Source organism: Orycteropus afer, unplaced genomic scaffold (genome assembly GCF_000298275.1).
Source record: "Orycteropus afer afer isolate SDZICR_OR568_19922 unplaced genomic scaffold, OryAfe1.0 scaffold00083, whole genome shotgun sequence".
Classification (NCBI taxonomy): Eukaryota; Metazoa; Chordata; class Mammalia; order Tubulidentata; family Orycteropodidae; genus Orycteropus; species Orycteropus afer.
In genome coordinates, this window is record NW_006921670.1 from 7793732 (window position 1) to 7820023 (window position 26292).

General features: G+C 50.7%; 3 protein-coding genes across 3 annotated transcripts in view; 1 reads left to right on the forward strand and 2 right to left on the reverse strand.

Annotated features, from left to right (window-relative positions):
* SERHL2 (serine hydrolase like 2) overlaps nt 1–7579 on the forward strand; it is a 28643-nt gene extending 21064 nt beyond the window's left edge. Inside the window, exons 11-13 of the mRNA XM_007941790.1 lie at nt 5909–5991; nt 6674–6767; nt 7460–7579. Coding sequence (XP_007939981.1) covers nt 5909–5991; nt 6674–6767; nt 7460–7579 — 297 coding nt within the window. The remainder of the gene's footprint in view (nt 1–5908; nt 5992–6673; nt 6768–7459) is intronic.
* A 527-nt stretch (nt 7580–8106) lies between these two features.
* Nucleotides 8107–16653, reverse strand: RRP7A (ribosomal RNA processing 7 homolog A). Its single transcript, XM_007941725.1, has 7 exons — nt 16581–16653; nt 14796–14938; nt 11495–11620; nt 10630–10747; nt 10185–10282; nt 9007–9205; nt 8107–8192 (listed from the first exon to the last, which is right to left on the reverse strand). Exons 1-7 carry the CDS (start codon nt 16651–16653, stop codon nt 8107–8109), a joined length of 843 nt encoding a protein of 280 aa, XP_007939916.1.
* A 7197-nt stretch (nt 16654–23850) lies between these two features.
* Nucleotides 23851–26292, reverse strand: part of POLDIP3 (DNA polymerase delta interacting protein 3) — an 81010-nt gene continuing 78568 nt past the window's right edge. Inside the window, exons 8-9 of the mRNA XM_007941726.2 lie at nt 25739–25805; nt 23851–24028 (exon numbers count right to left, since the gene is read on the reverse strand). Of these exons, the coding sequence (XP_007939917.1) occupies nt 23851–24028; nt 25739–25805 (245 nt within the window). The remainder of the gene's footprint in view (nt 24029–25738; nt 25806–26292) is intronic.

Sequence of the window (26292 nt, forward strand, 5' to 3'; positions counted from 1 at the left end):
GTCGCTAGGACTAATTCTTTCCATGAATTTTTGGTTTTCTTCATTCTTCTTTGCTCTGGATGAGGAGAGACCCATCGTTGCATCTAGATGGCAGCTTGCAAGCTTTTAAGATCCCAGTCACTACTCACCAACGTAGTAGATGGAACAATGTTTTGTGTAGTATGTTATGCCAATTGAGCTTGATGTCCCCTGCAACTATGGTCCTGAGCCTACCGGCTCAACTACTCGGTCCCTCTGGGTAGCTGGCTGTGACCAAGAAGTGACTACAACCTTGTCCTTTGTCAGCTCTACTATACACCTGGGGATTCAGATCATACAAATACATTTACAGGACTATTGTCTGCCAACCCTATACATGGTCTTGGGTACACTCCCCACTTCACAGACATACCTAAGTTCAGCCTGTCCACCCATCTATCCACCCATATACCCATGTTTGCCTTCACTGACAATGCAATACTTTATGTGCAAAAGGATTCACCTTTGTTGTCTGTACCTCTGTCTTCCTCTTCCTCAGTGCCACCATGTTGATCACTCACATTTGGTACATTGCCCTTCTCGTCACCCAAATCAATACTTGTCTCTACCTGTCTAAGAGTGTTCCCTCCCCTCCTCTCCCACCCCTGGTAACCAACAAAGAAATTGCCTTTGATAGAATAACCTTTCATTGACTTTTACAATAATGGACTAATACAATATTTGTACTTCTGTGATTGACTTATGTCACTCAGCATAATGTCCTCCAAGTTCATCCACGTTATGCGGTATTGCAGATTCTAGGTTATTCTTTAGGGTTGCATAGTATTCCATTGTGTGTATGTACCACAGTTTGGTTATCCATTCCTCAGTTGATGGACACCTATCTACATTATTCTTTAGTGCTACACAGCATTCCATTGTGTGTATGTATCATAGTTTGGTCATCCACTCCTCCATTGATGGGTACGTAGGTTGTTCTCCATCTTTTTGCAATTGTAAATACTGCTGTGATAACATGGGTGTGCATATATCTGTTCCTGTCCTGGCTCTCACCTCTCTAGGATATATACATACCTGGTGATGGGATTGCTGGGTCAAATGGTATCTCCAATTCCAGTTTTCTAAGGCACTGCTTTCCCAAGTGGTTTTATCACTTCACAATCCCACCAGCAGTGTATGAGTCCCAATCTCTCCACATCCCCACCAGCATTTGTTATTTTCTGTCTTGTTGAACCTTGCTATCAGTGCTCAGGTGAGACGGTATCTCATTGTTGTTCTGATTTGCATCTCTCTGATGGCCAGTGATCATGAACATCTCTCATGTATTAGCTGGCCACCTGAATATCCTCCTTGATGAAGTGTCTATTCATGTCTTCTGCCCATTTTTCAATTGGATTAATTCCTCTGCTGTTGAGGTGTTGGAGTTTCTATAAATCTTAGAGATAAGTCCATTGTCAGATATGTAATTATCAACAGGTATGAATTTGTTGCTGTCATTTTTGTTGTAAGTTTTTTTCATGATGTTGATTTCTTTGTTCCATATAATTTTCTGTGCTGAGCTCGTTTTGTTTATGAATCATGTTACCACTTCCTTCATTACTGTTGTTTTAGTATTTGCTAAATACTTGTGCCGGTCCTCTTTTTTATTTTGATGTGAAGGTTTATCATTTTTCTTTGAGGTTACCCTATGATTTATAGTTTTCTTCTCAAGTTTAGAACAGTCCGGTCTATCTTGTAGTTGTCTTGACTTCCTTACCATTTAGAAGTTCTGTAATTAAACAGTTTTCCCCTTTTTGGTTTGTAGTTGTCCTCATTTGTCAATTGATGTCTCTGGTTCCCTGTTTACAATCTTGTAGGCTTATTTACTTTGGATATTTCCATAGCTGGGTTGGTTTCTGGGCTATGTCACCATGTGTGCTAATGGTCAGTTATTGTTTGCGGTTGTTGCTTCTCTGTCCAGAGGACTCCCTTTAGCATTCTTGTAAGGTTGGTCTGGTTTTAACAAATTCCCTTAATTTCTGCTTATCTGGAAATGTCCTAATTTCACCATCATATTTGAGGGACAGTTTTGCTGGGTATGTAATTCTTGGCTGGAAAGTTTTCTTTTTCAGGGTTTTACGTATACCATCCATTGTCTTCTCGCCTGCATGGTTTCTACCGAGAAATCTGAGCTTAGTCTTATTGGTTGCTCCCTGTAGGTAAGTTTTAGTTTTTCCCATGCTGCTTTCAGGATTCTTTGTCTTTGGTTTGGGTGAGTTTGATGATGATAAGTCTTGGTGTTTTTCTTTTGGGGTCTATCCTGTTTGGGGTTTGTTGGACTTCTGGAATGCATACATTCTCATCTTTCATCATACCAGGAAAATTCTCTTCCAACAAATGTTTGACAATTTTTTTGTGTGGTTTTGTCTGTCTCTTCCAGTTCTGGAATTATGATTACATGTAGGTTATTCCTTTTGATGGTATCCCACATGAACCTTAGGCTTTCTTCATTTTGTTTTGATCTTTTTTTTCTGATTGTTCTTTTTCCCAAAGAAGTATTGAGGTATTTTCCTTCAGTCTCACTAATTCTGTCTTCCATTGATTCAGCTCTACTCCTTTGCCCATTCAATGCCTTATCTAGTTCTGAAAATTTAGTATTAATCTTCTGGATTTCCGTGTGTAGATTTTGTATCATTTCTGATTTTCCTTTTTTTTTTTTTTCTGTCATTTTTTTTTCTTGTATTGTTCTTAAAAAATGTTCCAGGGTTTTTTCTGTTTTCCTCAATTTTGTCAGTGTGAAAAACACATATATTTTTGACCAAAACAAGTGATGTTGTTGTTGTTGTTATGTGCCGTCGAGTCAGCCCTGACTCATAGCGACCCCTCCTTGGGTTTCCGAGGCAGTATCGCTACGGAAGTAGGATTGCCCAACCTTCCTTCCGAGGAGTGGCTGGTGGGTAGTAGAGTGGTAAGACTGCACTCTGTCAAAGGTGGAAAACCTGTGAGACCCAGAAAAATAAGGCCGCCCAGTCAAGTACCGGCTGTCACAGGTTTCACTGTGGTTAAATGGTTGATCCATGTGTAAAAGTCTGTCATGAGCCAACACTGAGATTGGGGACTTTGCTGTATGTCACATCATAATTACAAAACAGAATGGATCAGGGAGTGAAGGTGGACGTGGAAAAGGTAAAAAGCTGTACAGGAGGAGAGAGGGGGAGAAGGCTTATGTCCCCTCAGCCCCTCAGCAGCCACCCCTCATGAAGACCATCCTGGAGAAGCATCCTCAGATTGTCACCTTTCAGGAGATGGCTGCTGAAACACGGACTCATGCTGTATTTTCTCATCTGCAGACATGCATGGATAACAGTGTCCATCAGTCCTAGTCTTGGAGACCAAGATTTAACTGAGAGTCTGACTGAGGCCCCAAGCCAGAGACCTCAGTCCTAGCCAAAAAAAGATTATTAAAGAAAGGCTAAGAGGCTCCGATGGTGCAGTGGTTAAGCACGCAGCTACTAGCTGAAAAGTCAGTGGTCCAAACTCACCAGGTCCTCCATGAGAGAAAGGTGAAGCAGTCTGCTTCCGTAAAGGCCATAGCCTGGGAAACCCTGTGGGGCAGTTCCACTTTGGAATCGGCACTGTAGTGGGGGTGGTTTGGGCTTTGCTTCTGTAAACATCACAGCCTTGGAAACCCTGTGGGACAATTCTACTCTGTCCTCTACGAGTGCTGTGAGCCAGAACCGATGGCTTGTTTTCTTTTCTTCAGGAGGCTGTAGAGGGAGTGGGAGTCCCGGCCTGGGTGAGTCCTGGCACCATCTCCTCTTAGCTCTCGACTGTGACACAGTTACTTAGCCCTTTTGGACCTGCGTCCCCTCGCCCTCTCCTCTGTGCATTAGTACTGGGACCCACCCAGGTGCTCTCTGGACGCTGTATTACGGGAGATAGTCTGTGGCCTGTCCGTGTTCTCAGTTAAGTCTTGGTTCCCTTTCCCATGTCCACTGAGCGTGGAGCAGGACATGGCAAACCTCTGGAAAAGCTATCAAGGTCATTTTAGCCTGAGGAGCAGGAAGTGATTGGTTGAGGTCCGGGGCAGAAAGAGTGTACCACGTTTTTGTGGCTGTGGGCCAGACCACTGTTTGTGTGTGTGTGTGTGTGTGTGTATCTGTCACCATGGTGTAGGCATGCCACACGTGACCTAGCAAGTCAGTCCTTATGGGAGCTTTCTCAGATTAATCCACTTGGAATACATTTCGTGAGCTCCTCCTTCCTGTGACCATGTGGGAGTGCTGTGGATCTAGCGACATTCTGAGAGCTCCTGAGTCTACAGCAGCACACGGTGAAGTGACCATGTTTTCCAGTAGTCATATCTGACCGCCCATCTGTCAGCGTGCCGCAGTGTGGTGGCTTACATGTTGCTGTGAGGCTGGAGGCCATGCTGTTGGTCCCTCCAGTCCCGGCAGGGTCACCCACAGTGACAGAGCTTCCAGACTCAGACACACTAGGAAGAAGGGCCTGGAGACTCCCCAAAATGACCAGGGAAACCTTTACGGCTTCCAGCAGAGCGCCGATACGGTGCTGGAAGATGAGCCTTGCAGCGTGGGAGACACTGCACGCTGCAACAGCGGGCTCAGACACGTGGGGCTGTGAGGCACAACTGGCAGCCACCGGTCCTGCTCTGCCTGAGACCACGATGAGTCAGCGTCCACTCGATGGCGGCTAACAACGACGTCACATTAAAGTGGCAAAAAGGAAATGGGAGAAGTTCATGTTCAATAATACATTTGAAGCCAGTATATCCAAAATGTAATTGCAACATGGGGTCAATTTAAAAATGGTTGAGTTATTTCACATTCTTTTTCATACTGTTTTGCAATCCAGTGTGCATTTACACCTAGGCACATCGCAGTTTGAACTAGCTATTTCAGGTGCCCAATCGTGTGGCTGCTGTTAGCGTCGGACAACACCCCCAAACCAAACCGTCGTTTTGAGTTGTGACTCACAGTGCCCCTAGAGGACAGAGTAGAACTGCCCCATAGGGTCTAGTGCCTAAGGCACTTGACTGCTAACCAGAAGGCTGGCGGTTCAAACCCACCAGCCACTCGGAAGGAAGATTGGGCAATCTACTTCTGTAATGATACTGCCTGGGCAACCCAAGGAGGGGTCGCTATGAGTTGGTGCCGACTCGATGGCACATAACAATAATCTTTGTAGAAGCAAAACCCAAACCAAACCCACTGCTGTGGAGTTCATTCTCACAGCACCCCTAGAGGACAGAGTGGAACTGCCCCAGAGGGTTTCCAAGGATGCAGTCTTTACAGAAGCAGGGTGTAGCTCCCTACACTGTGGCTCTCCTAATAAAGGGGAAGTAGCTTTTCATGGAAACTGCCCGGCACAAGTAGGTCGCTCAGCTTGGCCGAGTTCAGGGCTTTGGGATGTGGGACACTGCGGCGGGCAGCCTGTAGACGGGAATTGGGTGTGAAGAGACCATACCGCAGCCCTAAAATTCAGACCCAGCTATAAAATGGCATACTGCCTAAGGCATGTGACTGCCAACCAGAAGGCTGGCAGTTCAAACCCACCAGCCACTCCTTGGAAGGAAGCCTGGGCAATCTACTTCCGTAGAGATACCGCCTCAGAAACCTAAGGAGGGGTCACTAGGAGTCAGATCCAACTTGATGGCAGAGTTATAGCCTAAATCATGTAGGCATTTAGCCACATGACCATGACTGGCTGCAAGGGAGTCTGGGAAATACAGTCTGGCTGGCGGCCATGAGCCCTGGAATACAGAGAGCAGTCTCCTGCCTGTGGATACTAGAGGCCACTGATGGCGATCAGGTTGGATACTGGGCCAAGCCCTGACATGGCGATGGCAGAGGTGCTCTGCCAGGCCCCAGCTGCCCCACAGGGGTGCCTGGTGTCATCTGGTGGTAACTCAGTGGCTTGCTCCCTACAGCCAGAGCTCTGCTTTGACTTCATCAGCAAGGACCAGCTCTTACGCTGCATCCAGAACCTGCAGGCCCACGTTCTGATCGTCAAGTGAGTCTGGGCAGTGGGCCGCTCAGTCCCAGGAGGGATCCCTGCCCAGGGCTCCAGTTCTCCTGGTGGTGAGAGCCCACCGCTGCCCCTGTGACCTTTCCTGGAAAGCCCCCTGACCCTGTAGTCTGTAGGAGGGGAGATGAAGCAACAGGAGGGCTTGGTAGCAGGGGACGGGCAAGAATGACTACACCCTTCAGCAGGTGTTTGTGGGGACAGTTGGTGAGGGTCTGATGGGAGCAGCACAGATGGCAGGGCCGGCAGATGTTGCAGCCTAGCCCTGCCCTCTGAGCCTCCAGCCCCTTGGCAATCCCTCTGGTCACTGCCAGGCAGGGCCCATGCAACTGCTGTCATCTCTCACCCCTGCCTGGGCCCCCATTACAGCTGAGCCCTCTTGTGGCCTAGTCCCCGTCCACTGCCTGCACTTGCTGTGGATATGGCATGTGTTTACGGTAAAGGGACTCACAGAGGGTAGACCCACTCAGATCCCAGCTCTGCCCTCAGCGGGCGTCACCATGGCCAAGCCCCAGGGACTCCCCACAAGCATGTGGCCCACGGTGAGCGCCATGACAGCAGCCAGTATCAAGTGACCGGCTGTGCTCAGATGTGGTCTTTTCTCAGGAGCCCAGGCACCTGGGGCTGGGGCCTCAAGCCCTCTGTCGAACACTAACCTCTCTCTCTCAAGGGCACAGCAGGGGCTTTACAGTCTGAGGAGAGAGGACACAGATAGGACACCCATGAACCTCATAACTGGCATGCTCCAGGCAATCCTGAAGAAGGTGAGCTATCGGGACCCTGTGGGGGACCCAGGTCTAACCCAGGCCCGGCACGGGACCGTGTTACCCCTCAGGAGTGTTCAGTCCTCCCTCCGGAGACCTAGAGTCACATGTAGGTCAGAGCGCAGGACACAGGGGCCTCACTGGCACAATCTTCTGGTCTCCCCGGCCTCGCCTATCCCCTGGACCCAGCCCAGCTTGGCCAGGGGAAGGTCCCAGTGCACTGCCTCACTTACATCCCCTGCAGGTACCTTGTCTGCAGGTGGGGGTGGCTCTCACAGTTGGGGTCTGTGTGGCGTGGACCCTTACCTGGGGCCTCGATGGATGGCCCAGCATCTCCCTGGGAGAGGGAAACTGATCTTTGGCCGGCCCACAGGTTGGAGTTGCGACAGGCACAGCCCATCTCCAAGACAGAGTACCTGTGAAAGCCTGCCTCAGGGGGCCCTCCTGACGCAGCCAGGCAGGCTCCAGGTTCCCTAACCCCCACCTGGCAAACTTTAAAGCCTCCCAGCCTAGTGGCCCAGACCCTGGGTGTGGCGTGCCATCTGGACAATACCCTGGAGCCCGCCCCCTGACACTTGGGACCCGCTGGGGAAACAGCGGGCCCCCAGCACCCACCAGGGCGAGCTGTAACCGTCTGTGACGGCTCCTCTGGCAGGGGCCCCGCCCACCTGGCCTCTGCTTCCCTTCCCCAGCGGTACCAGTTTGTAGAAATCCCTGGCAACCACTACATCCACATGAACGAGCCCTACAAGCTGGCGAAGATTGTCAGTGCCTTTCTAAAGAGTGAGGTGCGGCCGCTGTCCAAGCTGTAGGCCTGGGTCGGGGGCCACAGAGACCATCTCCTGCCAGCCTCTCCACTCTCAGCCTTTGCAAGGCCTGTGCAGGCACCTGGGCCTCACTGGTCTCGAACACGCAGCCTGGATTGTGAAGCAGGCCGGGCCAGTGGGTCTGAGAGTCTGCTTTTTATTAGTTGTGATGTCAGAGAGAGGGTGTCCAGATTTCGGTGTGGTTAATCTGAAAGGGGTAAGGACAAGTCCTGTGGCTTCGAAGCCTTTGTCTGTTGCTCACGATGCGAAATGAACCAGCTGGTGTCTGCACTGTTCCTGTGCCTGCCTCACTGCTGGGGGACTTTCCACCTGGGGGCGGGGGCGCAGCATGGATGGAACTGTGTCCCTCAGACCTAAGCTTCTAGTGGAAACACTGGGGATGGGGTGCTTCCCCGGCAGGCCTGGTCACCCGAGGAACAGGAGTGACATCTGTGTGGAGACACCACTCACCAGGGCAGCCGCTCCTGGACACCTGTCCCGGCCCCCCGTCCTCCTCCCCAGGCCCAGCAGGCTCAGTACGGCCGGAATTTGCGCTGGGCCCGCATCAGTTCGATCCGCTGCTTGTCCTCCTCGAACTTCTTGCGCAGCTGAGCCAGGTCTGGGGGGAGGGGAGAGGTGCCAGAGTGAGGATGGTGCCCGTGAGGGCGGCGTTCTCTCCGCTGCCCCCACCAGCGGGGCTCCAGCCTGTGGGGCTCCCCTGTGCTCCTTAGGCCCCAGGATGCCCTTCCTACCCAGGGACTCTCTCCTTCCCTCTGCTCCCCTTTGGGGAAATGGTCTGAGGACTGCAAGAAGACGAGACTGCAGAAGAATGTGACGGAGAATTCCCCAGTGAGAGAAAGCAAAGAGGTCAAGGCCAGGACCCTCCCCTGGGCCCAGAAGGCACAAGAAGCAGGACCAGCTGGCCGGGACAGTGATGTCAGGAGTTATCACCACCGAGAGCAGGGCCATGGGGGACTGGGGTCTATCCACGGGGACACTGCAGGGCACCACCCACTGCCCCATACGTGCAGCAGCAACACACATGCAGGCTGCCCCACTACCCCACACATGGTGACACACGGGCCACCCCACCACACACACACACATGTGTGCGTGCACAGTTGGGCAAGCCCACAGTGAGCGGCTAGGCTGTCACTGGAGGTACAGGTCCTGGCACCACCTCCGCGGGCCCCGACAGACCTGTCAGGTAAGCCAGGGCCCACTGCCACCAGGCAGACGCAGCTGCAGGGGAGCCACCAGCCAGGGACACTTGAGGTGTCAGGCGGGACTGTGACCCAGAGCCTGCCAGGAAGTGTGTGCAGGGCTCTGGCTGGGCCTGTCCATTGCACAGGACACGCTGTGCCAGCGCACCTCCGGGCTGGGGCTGTAGCCAGGGGCTCGGGGCGTGAGGGCAGGCTCGGGGCGGTCCTTACGCTCCATCTTGGTCTCGCGGTGCTGCCAGGCGTAGAAGTTGAGCAACTCCTTGCGAGCGCGTTTCTGCTTCTCCCGCTCCAGCACTCGCAGGCTGGCGGCCTCCGTCCAGGGCAGTGCAGACCGCCGGCCACGGCGGGTCACTTTCACCCAGCCCTCCTCGTCAGGGACTCCTTCTTCCTCCTTGGCCTTAGCTTCCTCCTGCAGGGAACATGAGCCCTGTTGGCAGGCAGGCTCCTCGGCAGAACAGGGTGCCCCTGGAACCAGCCCCCAGGCCTGGGGCCCCCCATATCACAACCCCTGAAGGCACCCTTCTCTTCCCATGTGAGAATGACCCCAGTGCCACCCAGCACTGACTGTCCCTCCTGTGTTGTTGGCCACGTTCACGTACGCATCACTTAATACGTGTGAAGGCAAAGTCTAACCACAGATACGTCCATGTCCATGGTCCTATAAGGTTCTTGGTCTTCTTAAAAAAGGGAAAGCAGCTTTCCTTTTATTTATTTTATCCCCTGAACGGTTTTAAAGACCCACAGCCAGACCCAGCAGCACTGGACCACAGAGGGGACACAAGCAGGGGAGGCAGAGAACATGGCTCTGGGCAATTCTCGGGCTTAGGCAGGCAGGGGGCTGGGGTGGCAGGGGCTGTGGGGTCTGGGCTGTGCCCGCTGCTGAGGCGGGTAGAGTTGAGTGGGGCCAGGCACCCTCCACTCTCCCCACTCGCTTCCTCTCACATCGCACGCTCCTGTCCTCAGCTAGCCCCTGCCACCCGCATCCAGCAGCTGTGGTGATGAGGACTGGAAGCTGGCTCCCATAAGGGTTTAACAGGTATTCACACACTGTCCAAATCACATAGCATCTTATTTCACAGAATGTATCGTGGACATTATGTGATGCATCCCTGTATGGGGTGTGTCGGGGGGACACGACACACGGATGGACAAGGGACAGGACAGGACCTGAGGCAGCACAGACCCACCACCACCACCTCTATGGCTGTCCCCTAGAGACAACTCAGAGAACAGATGTCACCCAGCCAGGTGGCCCAGGATTCCCTAAGGAAAAGGGGAGTTTGGGCTCTGCAGGCTGACCGAGGCTGGCTGCTGCCACACCCTTGAGGGCCACGCAGCAACATCTGGTGGTACCACCTCCCCACTGCCACGTAGGCGGCTGTCCCGACCTCAGCTGTCTTCTTGTCATACGCCTCCATGAACGTGTCCACTTCAGCCCTCAGGGCTTCGGGGTCGAGCACAGAATCTGCATATTCACTGATCCACTCTGAGGACAAGGGGACATGGGCTTGCTCAGGCCCAAGGCTGCAGGCCTCACCCCATGGCCTTCAGGGAGTTGGGATCGCCTGACACTGAACCACAGTGACTGAGCTGGGGCTCTGGTGGAAAGGAAGGTTCTAGTGTTGGGAAGCTGGGCCCTCCCATCCATCCCCAGTGTCTGAGACACTCAATGCCAAAGGCTCAGGGTCATGTTTTCCTGGTGTGTCACAGGACATCCCCGGCAGGCCTCCGACGTGCTGCTCTCCAGGTAATTCTTAGAGATTACCTCTCGTTAGGGGCACCCCACCAACCCAGGCCCAGGAAGGAGGCACTAGACCCGCGAGTCGCACTGACTGTGAACACCAGTTTTCACAGGGTGACTCTCTGTTGAGACCAGCAAAGGATCTTTCAGGGCTAAGGCAGCTGACACTCCACTTGGCTTCCGGAACACCACATAGGCTACCTGGAACCCCTGAGGGAAGAGAGCCACAAACAGTATAGGGAACCCCTGTTCCTTTCCACCCTTCCTGCTGGTATGGGCCCCACACCTGCCTTCACACTAAGTCATGGAGTGGGGGTGACGCTGGGCTGCTGCTGAACAGGGAGGATAACCAGAAGGTGAGGGGCAGCCCCACTCCTGGCCCTCAACCTCTGCCGGAAGTGACACCTGTTCCCACGTCCTCCCCAGAGAGTAGGTTAGATACACAGGGGCCCGTATCTCAGTTCCAGGAGGGCCTGGGTGAAAGGGGTGCTCACCCCAGGCCAGCTTATCCTTAAGCTTCCTGGAGCCAGGGGCCCAGCGTGGACAGCGGGGGCTAGTGCAGGCTGCTGATGCTACGAGAAGGTGGACTTGTGGAAGGGACAAGGCTCCTGGAGACAGAGCCGCTGGACCCAAGGCAGAATCTACTGCCTCGGAAGTAGGGGGGCAGAAGACCTCGGGGAGCCCTTCAGAGCAGCAAGCAGGGATGGCCTCTGAGATTTCACACGGGACAACAGAAAAAGTCACACAGGAAGTTAACGGATGTGGCAAATCGGGAAGAGGCCGTTTACCCTGACTGCCCTCCTAGCTCACACACCATGAGGACTAAGATGCAGGGTGCACTCTGAATGCCACGCCCCGCCCAGGCCTGCCCCTCATCTAGGCAGGCAGCCCTCGCCCCGCCCACCCCCCACCCCGCCCACGCCCCTTTCAGCAGAGCTCAGGCACCTGGAGGCTTACCGGCACAGGCTTGGGGTGAAAGAACTTTGACGTTGGCTCCTTCGGGCTCTCCGTGAGGTCTGGCCTCTCCTGTAACTCCACAGACTGAACGGAGCCGCAGGGAGAGAAGAGGCGGGACAGGCACTCCTGGCCCCAAGAAGCAGTGTGAGCATCTGCAGGGCCCTCTGGGTGCCCCTCTGCCCAGAGGACTCAGACCCTACACCTGCCCAACCAGGGACATGCTGGGACAGCCACTCCTTCCTCTCACCTGTACCCTCATGGCCGACAAGGAGGCCCTCTCAAAGCTCCCCACAAAAACCTTCTCAATTTTCATGTTAAAAACTGGGTGAAGAGCCACACCTCTCACGGCCAGAGGCCTCGGGGAGGAGCAGATGGAGTGTGGGGCTGCCTCTGAAGCGCTCTGATCTGAGCTGCTTTGGCCTGAAGACAGGGCCCTGCTCGGGCCGTCTGGCCATCACGAGTCAAGCTGGTCTCGTCTGGAAAGGCCCTTTTCCTGAAGGATTACATTCTTTATCTGGGAGAATGATCCCTTGAGTAGGATTGTTTTAAACGTTTAAAAAAATTCTTACAAAACTAGGTGGAGACATTTATGGTGTTATCTGAGTAGTACAATTCGAAGAGACAACCAACTAGGGTTTACAACCTGAATCAGCCATTTAGTAATCGCTGCCAGTAGGAAACCTGCTGATCAACAAGCTGGGGGGGGGGGGGGACGACCAAACTCACTGCTGTCCAGTCTGATCCAACTCATAGCAACCCCTCTTTGGATTTCCAAGGCGGTATCTCTACGGAAGCAGATTGCCCCATCTTCCTTCTGAGGAGTGGCTGGTGGGTTTGAATCTCTACCCTTCTGGTTAGCAGTCAGATGCCTTAGGCACCATGCCTGCAGAGTTCCCTTGCTGATCAAAGATTCTCAGAACACTGATCAAAAGAGAGGAAAGCAAATTCCAAATTCCACTGGAATCCAGCTTCCTGGAGCCATGCAAGCTGGATGAATCCCTGGAACTACTGCCCGGAGATCATCCTTAAAGAAAAAATATTCCCAGGAGTCTTCTAAAGAACACATAGTTGAGCTTTGCTAGTAAAGAATGCCCGCCTGGAGCACTGTCAGAATTTTAAGGTCTATCTCTCTGTGATCAAACTGTCCACAGCAACTCCAAAGGTGAGTCAGGAGCCTGGGGGCAGTGAGTTTCTGTTAATGGAGGGGAACAGCTCAGGAAAGGTGAAAACAACCCAGAGAACGTCATCAGTGGTGCTGACTGGTCCATGCAGAGACTGCTGACCTGGTCTGTGGTGTAGACTCTCAACAACAAAGATACATACTTAAAAAAAAAAAGTTTCACTGATGCTGTTAGAACCAGGAGGCTGCCATCCTTGGTCAGGGAGGCACAAGGGATTTCTAGGGTGCCAGTGATGTTCTGGTTCTTGACCTGGGTGCTGACTGCCTGGGTCTGGTCAATGTGTGAGAAGCAGAGGGCTATATCCCGCTTCCACGCATTTCTCACAGGCACGACCCACCAGTAAAGGTGAACAACAGTCCCCTCCTCTCCCCACGTCTCTCTAAGTTACTGTTTCTTTGGGGGAGGAGGGATCTAAAACCCAGTAATTCTCTCAGTTTCTTTTCCTTTTGTAAATTTATTAATCTGAACTGAATAGTTTTGTGGAAGACAGCGAATAGCCGTGTCTGGACAGCAGAATGAGGTCACTGTTGTCCTCCTCTACTCTTTTTTTTAACCATGGAAGGTATCACTTTTATAATCAGAAAAAAAAAAGCATGTGATTCAAATATGAGTTTTCAAAACTTTCTGGGAACACATAAAGAGCTCTAGCTCCTCAGAATTTCTGTTTTGAAGATTCAGGTTTTTTTTTTTCTTTTTCTTTTTATTGCAGTGGAAACACACACAAGACATCTGAAGCCGAGTGGAATCAAAGTCCAGCCTGCATCCTCAGTTGGAGGCACATAACTAAATATGATAACTCAGTTCCTTAAGAACTGAATAGAATGAAAGGTCAACTACCACCCCACTCTGGTTAAGAGAGACAGGCAGACAGATACCTCATGAACCAAAGCTCTATCTGTGTCCTGTTACCGCATCCTGTCTATTACGTTGGAGGCAGATAAGTAAACATAACTCAGTTCCTTAAGAACTGAATGGAATGAAAGGTCAATTTACAAATCATCTCCATGTTATCCCCCTAGAAACCAGTGATAAATATGTTAATGTGTCTCAGGAGACAACTTGAAAATTAATTTGGCCCGCAGACATGCGCAGTGAGACAAATGGGAACAAAGTTGCTGGGAACTGACATTCTCCCCTCTGCCCAAGCCCCAACCAGCTGATGACAGAAAGCAGTGTGACTCCTCCAGTACGCAGGCACACAGCATTAAAAATGTCCCTTTACACCGAGGCAGAGGAAGCCTCAGCCAATCCTGAGTTAATTCATGCCCAAATTCCTGAGGTTTTTATTAATATGCATAAGCCCCCTCTCCTGAAGCTTACAAAACTGTACCCCGACCTACATTCAGGGAGTCAGATTTGGGTAATGGCCCCTGTCTCCTTGCATTGCCGCTTTGCAATAATTTTCTCTCCTCTTAATCACTCGGTGCGTAAACTATTTTGGCTTGACTGAGCACTGGGCAGGGACCCACGTTTGGTCCAACTTCACATTCATCAGTGTTAACGTCCACACTTAGAGCTCAGAGACACTGATGACATTTTTCATGTTGTGCCACCATTACTGCTATCCCTTTCCAAAATATTCCACCACCATTAGTTTTAACTCAATGCCCTGTAAACAAAAACCATTAGTTTTAACTCGATGCCCTGTAAACAAAAGCTTCCCCTTTCCCCCATCCCTCCTACCCCTGGTAACCACTAATAATCTGTGGTTTCTAAATAAATAAATAAATATATATATATATATATATATATTTTTTTTTTTTTTCCAACCCCCCCCCCATCTGTCTAGGAATTTTCCCTCTCCTCCTCTCCCATCCCTGGTAACCAACAAAAGCAAGTTTATAAACCTTTCCTTGACTTTTTACAACAGTGGACTAATACAGTATTTGTCTTTCTGTGATTAACTTATTTCATTCGCCATAAGGTCCTCCACGTTCATCCACGTTTTATGGTGTTTTGCAGATAATTTAGATTCTTTTTAAAATTATCTTTAAAAAGCCAATGTCCTGTCACCACAGAGAGAGGCAGCTCCCTGGATTCCCTCCCCTAAGGCTCCTGTTAGTGGCCAACTCTGCCTGGAGCCCATGAGCCCACAGGTCCCTTCCCAGATGCTGGCTCACCTCTGTGCAGTATGGGGGGACATTGAGAACAAAAAGGGTCCGCTTGTGAGGCCACGGAGACTTGGTGCCTTCTCGAACTCTGTGCTCTCTCACGTACAGGTAATGAGAAGCCTGCTGCTTTTCAGAGAACTTGATTGGAATGGCTGGAAGGGAAACAGGGCCAGAGTGGAGGCTGTGAGTCAGGTTCAGGGCACCCCATGGCCCACACAACATCCGAAGCTGAGGCCAGCTGTGTGGTCATACAATTTCTGGTCTCCGTGCCCCTTTTAGTCCCATCCAACTCTTCCCACATCCATTCTTCACTGAACCCTCCTTCCTGGCTATGTGACAGGATGAGAGTGAGTGAAGGAATACAAACAGGAACTCATTACAGGTGGGGAGCGCCATGAGAGAGGGAAGCTCAAACCTTCCTGCCAGAGGCTCCCCGCTGCTCTTGGGGTGAACACCCAACTCCTTACAATGACCGGAAGCCTGGCCCGATGGGGTCTCTGCCTGCCTCTGTACCTCCCCCAGCCCCACCCCTCCCTCACACTCACACTCTGACTTCTTTCTGCTCCTCCAACAGGTCAGGGCCTCACATATGCTGTTCCCTCTACCTGGAACACCACCCCCCTCCCTCCACCCACTCTTCCAGTTTTAGCTCAAATGTCACTTCCTCAGAAGGCCTCACCTGCCACCCGCACCCCCTCACCAGGTGAGATCCACCTGCTGTGTGCCTCCATAGCTTCCCCCACGGTCTGCTGAGTCTGTGTTTGTGTGATTAAGTGGCTAATTGCTGGCATCCCCACAAAATCTGAATCCTCATCAAGTTGGAGACTGTGTTCCTCACCAGGGTGGTCGGAGCACAGAGGGGACACAGCTGCAGTCCTGCACTCAGGAAGCTTACAGCGACACGGAGGCACGTGACAAGACTGTGTACGTTCTCAAAGAAACACACAGGGTGAGGCAACCCAGGGTGAGGGGTGGCAGCCGCGTTCTTTAGCTAGAACACATGAAAGCCAAGACCAGAAGACACGAGGGGACACAGAGGTCTGAGGAAGAAAGCACCACTCCTGCCGGATCCCAGAGGCTAGAACCGTGGTGGTCAGAGAACAGAAGGGAGGCGAGGCTGGCGCTTTGGAAGGATGGGAGGCAGTGGACAACCAGGCAGGGACTTGAGCCAGAACCTGTGGGACCACAGAGCTCAGCGGTGAGAAGTCTGGACTGCGCTTTAATGCCACGAGTTGAGGGGCGTGGGGGCTAAAGGTGGGCGTGTGGGCCACGACCTAACCCTGACCTTGCGAAGAGCATTCTGGGACCTAGAGCACAGAAGGCAGGAGCTAGAAACGGGGAAACCAGTTAAGAGGATGCTTCAACGGCCCAGGTGAGAGCTGAGAGCGGCTGGACTAGAGGCTGCAGGGCTCAGGGGAAGCCGAGAGGCTGCGGGGAGAGGCGGTGTGTGGACAGAGATGGGTTCACCCCGGAAGGCTGTAGACGGAGTCGAGCCCGCGCTGGGGGTGGGAAGATGGGTGGGCTCGCCCAGGGGAAGCGTGGAACGGCGACAGGCTCGTCCCAGGAGAGCAGAGACAGAAATGGGTCGGGCCCGGAGGGAGTGCAGACACGCGAGAGAAAGGAGCCTCCCGGGACATGGGCAACTCGGGCCGCACGACCTGCCGAGGCCGGGGGCTGCCCGGCTCTCGCCCAACCGCATAGCTGCCTCTGGGGACTCCGGTTTCCCTCACCTGCCGACCCCCAGGCCACGTCCCGGCGAAGCCGCCAACCCCGACCCGCGTCCCAAGCCCCTACCTGAGTAGCCTGGAGGGCTCGGGAGCCTCTCCTCCGCCTCTTTCGCCTCACGCTTTCTCCGGCGCGCCACCATTTTGTCTACCGGAAGGCGCAGGGACCGCTGGGAACTGTAGTTCAGTGCTGGGCGTGGCCACGTTCCCATGACGACTGCGCCGTGTGGGGGCCCCGCCCCCTCGGTTCCAGATTAGTCAGTCTCTTAGGCCTCTGCCACCTCACGGCCCACCCTTCATTTGCTCAAAATAAAATCGGCGAGTGAAAGTCACGTAGATGTCGGCATTGGCGGGGGGCGTTCACGGTGCAACTCAGCTTTCCTTGCACTCACCCATTCATCCATCGTTCATTCAATCAGAGTGCGCTCCAGATACTGAGCGCTCAGGGATCCGGCGATGGGCCATCTAGCCTTCCTGGAGTTTATATTCTAATGAGGGGGCAGAAGCAATAAACACATAAAGAAGATATATATAAAGCATTTGCGTGACTGGTAAGTGCTGAAGAGAAAAATGAGGGGGATGGTGAAGGAGTGGTGTCACATTTTAAATAGGGTGAAGGTTTCGTTGGGGTGATATTTGAAGATTCTTGGAGGTGAGAGAGCAAAGCATTAAGGTGTCAGGGATAAGTATTCCAGGGAGTCTAGGGGTGGGAGGAGCTTGACATCCCGTAGGATCTAGTAGACCATGGGAAGGACCTTAGTTGTAGCTCCAGTGTGATGGGGACCACTGTGGGATTTCCAGCAGCAGCAGTTATGTGTAAACAGTGCCACTATGGCTGTGTGATTGGACCGTAGGGGGTCGGCGAGGGGGGGCAAGGGCAGCAGCAGGGAGGTCATTTAGGACAGCATTGTTATAATCCCAAAGAAGGAGGGGAAGTGGTTGTGGTGGTGGGGAGAGGTGGTTGAATTCTGGTTAAGTTTTGAAGAATTCCAATAGGATTTGACTGGATGTGTTGTGTGTTGGGGGCGGGGGAGAAATCCAGGACTACTGCTAGGCTTTTGGTCTGAGCAACTAGGATGGTGTCGCCGTTTACCAAGATGGGAAGACTGTAGGGGAGAAGAGACCTTCGGGCAGGGAAAGGCAGGCAGATCAAGAGCTCAGTGAGGCCATGTTGAGATGCCCATTAGACATCCAAGGGAAGCTGCTGGGTGAGCAGCAGTGAGCCTGACGTTTAGAGGCCACATACTTGGGAAATACATCTGGAGGTGGCAGTGCAGACAATGGGCCCAGGCCTCCACTTCTCTGGCCTCCAAAGGCCCACAGGGGCATTTTATGTTTGCAGACATCAGCGTCCACTCAGACCCAGTATACAACAGCCCTTGAACTAGATATTCGTTGGGGAAAACCACTATGTAAATATTTGCATGGCAAGTTCACTGATTCTTCCTCTCTCTTCCCATGTTTTTTACTTTGGTTATTAAATTCTAAAATGTTTGGTCCTTCTTTGTATCTTCGGGTTCTTTGCTCAGATTTTCTATATATATATATTAACATGTTCATAGTTGTTTATTAAATATATTTTTATGATGGCTTTTTTCAAATCTTGTTACATAATTCTAACATCACTGTTGTCTTAATTTTGATGTCCATTTGCCTTTACTCATTTGAGATTTCCTGCTTCTTGGTATGACTGACTTTCAATTGAAACCTGGACTCTTTGGATATTACGAGATTCTAGATCTTATTTAAAGAGCTTTGCCGGGGGACATCAAACTCAATTGGCATAACGTATTGCACAAAACATTGTTCCATCTCCTACTTTGGCAAGTAGCAACTGGGATCTTAAAAGCCTGCAAGCAGCCATCTAGATGCAACGATGGGTCTCTCCTCGTCCAGAGCAAAGAAGAACAAAAATTCATGGAAACAGTTAGTCATAGCAACTGGTACACCATGCGATCTGCAGCTTATATGACCATGAGACCAGAAGAACTAGATGGTGCCCAGCTACTACTGTCAACCACTCAGAGGGGGATCTATGTAGGAGATCCTGGATAGAGAGGGAGAACAATGTGGAACAAAACTCAGAATCATTTGGAGAATAAAACGGGGGGGGGGGGACCAGGTTTGCTGGTCTGATAGAGCCTGGTGAAATCACTGAGACTATGGCCCCTAGCTGCCCTTCAGGTCTAGAATTAAACCCACACCTGTGGCATCCAGCCAAACAAAAGACAGGCATTCAAGTTGAACATTTACCTGAGGTAGATACACTCCTTGGAGAGAACAATCATGGAAGAAAAAAGGGCTGTTTATGCAAAGAGAGACAGCTCAGTGGGCAGGAGTGCATGGAGGGATGGACACAGGGAAGAGGTTAACTGTCGGGAGGAACTGGGAGGGAGGTGAGCTATTTCATTGTGGTAAATTATGGTCAATGTTATGAGACAAAGTGTATGTGAACTGCTGTATGGAAAGTGAATTTGCTCTGTAAATTTTCACCCAAATCACAACAATAATAATAATAATAAAGCACTACTGATGTAGTGCCTAAGGCATATGACTACTAACCAGAAGGCTGGCAGCTCAAACCCAACAGCCACTCCTCGGAAGACTTTTATAGAGAGGTTGTTGTTGTTATGTGCCATCAAGTCAGACCTGACTCATAGTTACCCCTCCTTGAGTTTGCGAGGCAGTATCACTACGGAAGTTGATCGCCCAACCTTCCTTCCGAGGAGTGGCTGGTGGGTTTGAACTGCTAGCCTTCTGGTGAGCAGTCAAGTACCTTAGGCACTATGCTACCAGGGCTCCTTCTATAGAGATACTGCCTTGGAAACCCAAGGAGGAATCGCTGTGAGTCAGAATCGACTCGATGACAGGGAGTTTCGTTTGGTTTAGTTTAGATCTTACCTAGATTTTGTTACAGTAGGTCTCCTCTGACACCCCTCTGGTGGGGATGGGGAGGTACCACTTTGTACTTCCAGGTGGAAGTCCAGGTTCCCCACTTGACCTCTGTGACAATCAGGGTGTGACTTCTCTTTACTACCCAGTGGGGGGAGTTCTCTCTTCACTGCCTCTGCTGGTAACACCCTGGCTTTGCCTCATTTCTTCTCCCCATATGTTTTCCACAGACACCAGCTGAAAGTTCCAGCTTCCTACTCGGCCTTCTCTGTTGGTGGCTTTGGGGGACCCCAGTACAGCCTGACAAGGGTGGAAGTCTAGGCTCCTGACTCAGCCTTTACTGGAGAGGCTGGGGTCCTATTTCTTTTCTGTGGTACGACGAGGTTCAGTCTGCCTTGCCTGGTCCCGCGGCTCGGGCAGGTGTGGGCTTGGCCTGGCTTTTGTCTGCACCTGTTGGCAGTTCTGGGCTGTCCTTCCTCCAGCACCATTTGGGATGTGAGGCAAAAAGAAAGCCCAGGGAGTCAGCGCCATGGATTCCTCGGATTCTGAAGTCCCTTGCCAGTCTGCCTCCTAATCTCTCCACCTCTCAGTTTTATGTGTGTTCTATACGAGTCCAGGGTCTTTAGCTGTACGTAGTGGGAAGGACAGGGTAAGTACTTCTATGCCATCTTTCTGGAAGTGTTCACAGTATCATCATAAACGAACCATCAACAACTAACATCTTCTAATTCAGAGAGAAATTTCACCCATGAGTGTAAATTCTTCAAACCATTGCAGAAGGCCAGTAGTCGGCCTCTCTGGTTCCGTGAGCAGACTACACTATGTTGCAGATGACTGTGTTTAACACCCAGGAGGCACTTTAGGCCCAAAAGTTGTAGCAGGTGCTTCCACAGACATTAACCCTCACAGTCTCTCAATTGCAGAGACTGAAGTTTTAGCAAGTCCTGTCAGGGACTGGCCCAACGTCACAGCTGGTGGGTAGTAAGACAAAGCAGCAAATGCCTGCCTTCTGGTACCAAATCCCACTAGGCCATTTAGCAGAATTTTAAGAAATGACAGCTCCGGTGTAGGTGCAAGCGGGTAACGGGAGAGCATGTTTGCGGGACTGCTCTTTTAAGCCACGTGTGCTACAGCGACTGCTTGGTGCCGTGGGTCCCTGGGAGAAATCACCACTGTCGCCACCACCTGGAAAGAGGTTGGAGATGCCACCAGGCCGTTGTCACTGCCATGCCTAAGAATAAAGGTGAAGGGAGGTAAAAACAGGCACAGGGTTAGTAAGAATTGAGAATGAATAGGAAAGAGTTGGTATTTAAAGAGGAGGGACTAGAATATGTGCCAGTAATCAAAATGTCGGGAAATGGACCATCAGAAACAGTTTTGATGGTGTAAAGAGGTGATGTCATATTCAAGGGAAATGAAGAAAAAGGGTTTGGAAAAGTACTTCAGACATCATGTTGGTCAGTCTACAAGACTATCGGGGTAACAAGGCTGCTGTGCTTTAGAACAATGCGGATGAAGCTGCGCGTCTGACAGCACACGGCAGGCTTTCAGAGCGTGCTCTCAGTGAGCCATCCCCCTGGGCCTGGAAACGAAGTCGTGTAACGACACTGGAGATACGGCTGCAGACACCGTGGCTATCTCAGCTGAATTCCACCTCCCGCATTCCAGCTCTTCTGAGGATTCTAGTTTTGACTTTGACCATCATCTACTTACTTAGAAGACAAAAATTTCATTTAACAGGTGCTTTGTTAGTGATTTATTTCCAGTGTTCTAAAGGATTTACTGTGTTTCTCTTAAAACTGAGTGCTTAAGTGCAATGTTAACACTTTGTTCTTTTGATGCAACAGTTAAGAATAAAAGACAACAGTATCTGCTGTCACAAAAAAAGGAGGGGGGGGGGCAAAAACTGCTTTTCTTCTGTGACTTCACTCCCAGTAAATGGCCGTTTCAAATATCATGGATGATAAGCCCTAGTTTCAAGTCTGTTTACTGTCGAGTTTTTTTATGTTCTAGTTACCCAGTTGCTCTCTTAGATTTTGATAAAATTTAAGGCAGTGAGAATGCTACAAATGAAATCAAAATGAGTGGGCTGTTTCCACTAGCCATGTGCATTTTTATACCAATTCTGATTTATTATACATTTCCTATTAGGTTGCCAAGATCATAAAAAAAAATGCTTTTTCAAAATGGCAGTTTTTAGAACATAAGTCTGAATCACAACTTTGAATCTTGTGTGATAAGGAGCTGCAGAAATTGAACACTGGGTAATAATTATCTTAACATTAGAAACAGTGACATGTTAAATGACAGTGTTTTCACTTAAGTATAGGAAACTTCTCAAGAAAAATAAAACTGCTTTTAATGGTGAGATTTTTGTTTTACTGTAGAAAACAGGTTACATTAAAATATTTTATTTTCAAAAGTCATATGCATTATAGGCTATAGTTGTGGCTTTTTTGGAACTCAGAAACAGTGTATAAGTGGAACACTAACTTCATAATAAATTCTACAAATTGAAAAAAAAAAAAATGCCAGTTCAAAGCTAGGAATAACAAACATTTTATTCAGAAATCATTAAGGAATACACAATAATTATCTTCTCCATCACTAAGGCCTCTTCTCCTTCTGAATAGAGAGACAGATGGATAATGTAGTAGGAGTGGGGAGTGGAGAGGGAACCAAAGAGACCCACCACCTTTCCTTCCCTGTCCCCTGGGAGGCAGTCCTGTAGGGCAGGGAAAGCAAACCAGCCCCCTCAACCCCACCTCCCATCCCGCTACTCAGAGCCCGGTGTCCAGACAGCCAGGCGGCTGCACTGGGCTCCAGGGAACTTCGGTTGGTGTGGGATGGGAGGAGGGGTATGTGTGGTGGGGGATAAAGCCACGCAGGCAGCATATTTACCATCCCTGCTCCAAGGAGAGTACAAGCAAAGATCTGTTTCTAGCACCTGAGAAACCAGACCCTACTGCCTTCTGGTGCTCTCTAGGTAAAGTGTGGGGAGAATGTCTTCCAGATGCCGAAGGGAACTAAGCTTGTCCCCATTCATGGGGGGACAGGGAGGAAATGGTGATTCCTTACAAGAACCTGAAAGGAGGCACCTTCCTGGGACATCCCAGGCCTGGCCAACCTCAGAGCTGGAGGACTGAGGGTGGGTTCAAACCCTGGGTAACTTCTGCTGACAATAGATTTAATGGTGGAAACATGAATTTCTAAGGTTTTATTTACTGGGCTAACCCACACAGGTCCTGAGAGGCTCTTAGAAGTTCAGGTCCTGGAGTTGCTGGCCCTGTCTTTTCTGTCACTTACTACTCACTGGGGCTCCCTTGAGTCGTAACAAATCAGTGGGAGATGGGTACTCAGGGGTCCCCAGTTGCCTTAAACCAGGCTGGAGAGCCACCTACTGGCTCGCCCAGAATGGCCTCTCTGCTCTCTTGACCAGCAACTGCCAAGGTAGACAAACATGCCTCTGGTCACTGCTGGTCATCACAGTGGTAGGGAAGATATCCCTTGGTGGCAGCTGGTATGGCCCTTTTGGCATCCCTGACTACTTACTGTTCTATAGACATCTGAGGCCAGAAAGCAAGAACAGGGGCAAGCTGCAGCCAACAGCTTCCATTCAAATAATCCCCTAAACCCACACAGTCACAGAATGGGAGGCGTCTGTAACGTCCAAGTGGAGAGCTGACCCAGCTGGCACCTGCACCACATTCAGGGTGTGACAAGCACCATGCCAGATGAGGACTGGGACAGGTAATAACGCAAGCCGCTCCCAGCAGTGACACCCAGAAGGCTAAGATAACTGAGGCAAGGCCTTCAGTAAAACTCAAGAGAAAAAGGAAGGTGAACTCTGAAAACTCACTTGGGGTTGCCAGAGTTGGCAAGGACCCTCCAAGTATTCTTCACAGCAAAGCAGCAGCCTACCTGCCCTTGCCACAGGCTCTCTCCAACTCGGCCTAGAGCCAACTGTGGTGAGAGAACAGGGGTCTGTGACCTGAGCCCCGGCTCCCTCTTGAGCAGACCTGGCTCCCGCTATGACAGCAGAGGGTGCACCCCCACCTCCTGGAAAAAGCAGTCTTCTTCAAACAGCCCCAGTCCTGCATCCCACAGGACCACAGGAGAACAGCTGGACAATTTAGTGCTGTGTTTCTGAGTAAGGATTCACTTTGGGACTGAGATTAGGGGAGGGACACTCTGAGAAACACGAGTCCACCTTGATGACAAGGTGGAGAGCAGAAAATACAAACTACAGGAAATGTCACTGAAGAGAAAAGCAGAGAGTAGGACACAACACGGAGAGGCAGGACGTGTCCAGTGAGGACAAGTCGACCTGGCACCCTTCCCACTCTCAGGGGCCTCCAGTCCAACGGCCCATTGGTCACAAGCTTGGCTTGGGCAACAGAGCCACCCTCCTCTGTCCCCAGAATGCTCTGGCTGCCTCGCTTCCCCACTCAAAGTTTGATTTTGAATTCTGTGGGCTGTGTGGTCAGAGAGGCTCCCGAGGACTTGAAGAGTGCCTTCAGGATGGTGTCGGGGTCCACTTCTGCAGGAGGGTTGGGTGAGGAGGCAGAATTCACCCTACGAGGCAGCTCGCTCTCCTTTTTCACTGAGGGGCTGTCACTCAGCCTCCTGTAGAGAGCAGAGAAGAATCAAAATCCTGGTCAGTTGTCTCGAAGACCGGGAGGGGACCCGCCCATTTACTGACTGTCATGATTTCCACATGCCTTCATCTCATCTCATCTCCTAGCAAACCTATCATTTTCCTATTTACCGATGAGAAAACGGAGGTGCATCCTGCTCGTTCTGGGGCCCCAAGTGTAGGAAGTACCACAGGTCCCTTGGGGTGGCCACATAACACACTAGCATACAGCCCATTCTGAGACGGCTTCAACCTTTGTATCAGTTTAACTCTTTTGTGCACAATGTTTCCCACACTTATAAGGCAAAAAAAAAAAAAAATTTTTTTTTCAGAATACAACTTATTCCTGGAACAAAGTTTAAGAAACATACCCAAATCACACAGTTCATGTCTCAGGTTTCTATTCCTGGTCCTTCTAAATTTCAAGCCTGCCCTGTACTCCCCATGTCTTTCCCCAATTAAAGTAGCCAATCACCTTTACTCTCCAGCAAAGCTGCCCATTCATTTCCTTCCAGGCTTACCCAATCTGTAGCCTTATGTAGTAGCTACCCAGTCAAATAACTCAGTAAGGGCAGGGACCATCTTTGCTCCCCTGACACACCCAGCACCTAGCTCTCTGCTGAGCACATGTGGCTTACAAGGAACTTAGTTGAATAAATGCCTGTAACTCTGAATACTGCTTTTGTATCTTAAGAAACAATTTCTATTTGTATAATGTAGAGTCTGCAAAACACCACATAAGATGGATGAAGTTGGAGGACATTACACTGAGTGAAGTAAGTCAATCACAGAAGAACAAATATAGTATTAGTTCATTGTTGTGGAGGGTCAAGGAAAGGTTTATATATGGGGGAAAACTTTCTTTGTTGGTTGTCAGGGGTGGGAGAGGAGGGGAGGGAACACTCCAAAAAAAAAAAAAAAATGAGTTGACCCATGTCACTTTAGTTTTGTGTATTTCACTGTACATAAATTATATTTTAATCAAATGCATTTAAAAAAAAAGAAAAAGAAACAATCAACTTCTATTTGTTCCTGGGGTGAAGTCAACGGTTTAAAACTTTAATCAAGTTTAAAGCTCTTTCTGAGAGTGCCTTTCAGTTTCCAAGCAACAAAGATGAGCTCATCTGTACGGATTTGAGAGACACACTGGCCAGGAGTCAGGACACCTGGTGACACTCCAGGTTCTGCTAGGCACTGGCCCCGTGATCATGGCAGGTCCAGTATCCTCCCTGGGTCTCTGTCTCGTCTATAAAATGATGTCCTGCCACAGTTTATGCAACCTGGGCTCCAAAGGCCTCAGTGTCTCATGGATGCCCAAGTGTGTGTGACAGGGGGAGGGAACACCTGGCACTCGTTCCCATGCAGGTCTATGCAGCTGCGGGTTTCTGTTCACCTGGACGATGCCTGCAATTGTGCGAAGGAGGACAGGACCAGCCTGCTCTCCACTTTCTTCTCAGATGTGGCTGAGAATGAGGTCTTAATGACAGGCCCTGTGGGGAAAATCCCCCAGGGAAATGACGAGATGAACCACTTTCCTCAAATCTGAGCCCTGTGACTGACTGACTGCATTGGAACCCAGGGAATGGAATGGAGGGTGGTGGGCAGGAGGAAACGGTGACGCAGAGTAGAGAGAGATGCTCGTGCAGAGGACGTGAGCAGAAAAGCTCCACCCTGCCCCCACGCCCGCCTCGGGAACTTACAGCAGGATGGGCTGGTCTGAGGTGATAACGTTGCCATTCAGATGAAGGGTGCACTTCATTGGTTGCCCTGAAAAACCAAAAAAGAGAAGCTTGGCTGCGAGACCACCAACTACTCACATGGAAGAACAAGGGCTGTATGCTCCATCACCAAAGGCCAAAGCGCCCACCACTGGCAATGCTGGCACCACAGCTGAGGACAAGCAGCTGATCTCAGCCATGCCCGGAGACTGAGAAAACCCCAGAGGGGCCGATCCAGGAGACCTCAGGATGACAGCACCAAGCGGCAAAGCAGCAGCACCCCTCGCTTCACACGGGAGGCAAGAGGGGGGCCACAGTGAGGGGGAGAGGACTCAGTGCAGAGCCATTCACAGCTGTAAATCTTCAGTAAGATGCAGTGAGACTGAGGATTCACAAGTTTGCAGAGATAGCCACTTTACCCTTGAGGCTTTGGTGTCCCAAGGACTAACTCCACCATAAACAACTACAAGACCAAACAGAGTAAGTGAAATTGCCCCCAGACAGCAGACAACAGGAGTAGGGGACGGCCATCACTG

Coding starts and splice junctions, on each gene's coding strand:
- RRP7A (XM_007941725.1), bottom strand. CDS start 16,653: ATGGTGGCGCGCCGGAGAAAGCGTGAGGCGAAAGAGGCGGAGGAGAGG. Junction 14,939..16,580: donor GAGCCCTCCAGGCTACTCAG/GTAGGGGCTTGG, acceptor TTTCCCTTCCAG/CCATTCCAATCAAGTTCTCT. Junction 8,193..9,006: donor CCGCGAGACCAAGATGGAGC/GTAAGGACCGCC, acceptor CCCTCCCCCCAG/ACCTGGCTCAGCTGCGCAAG.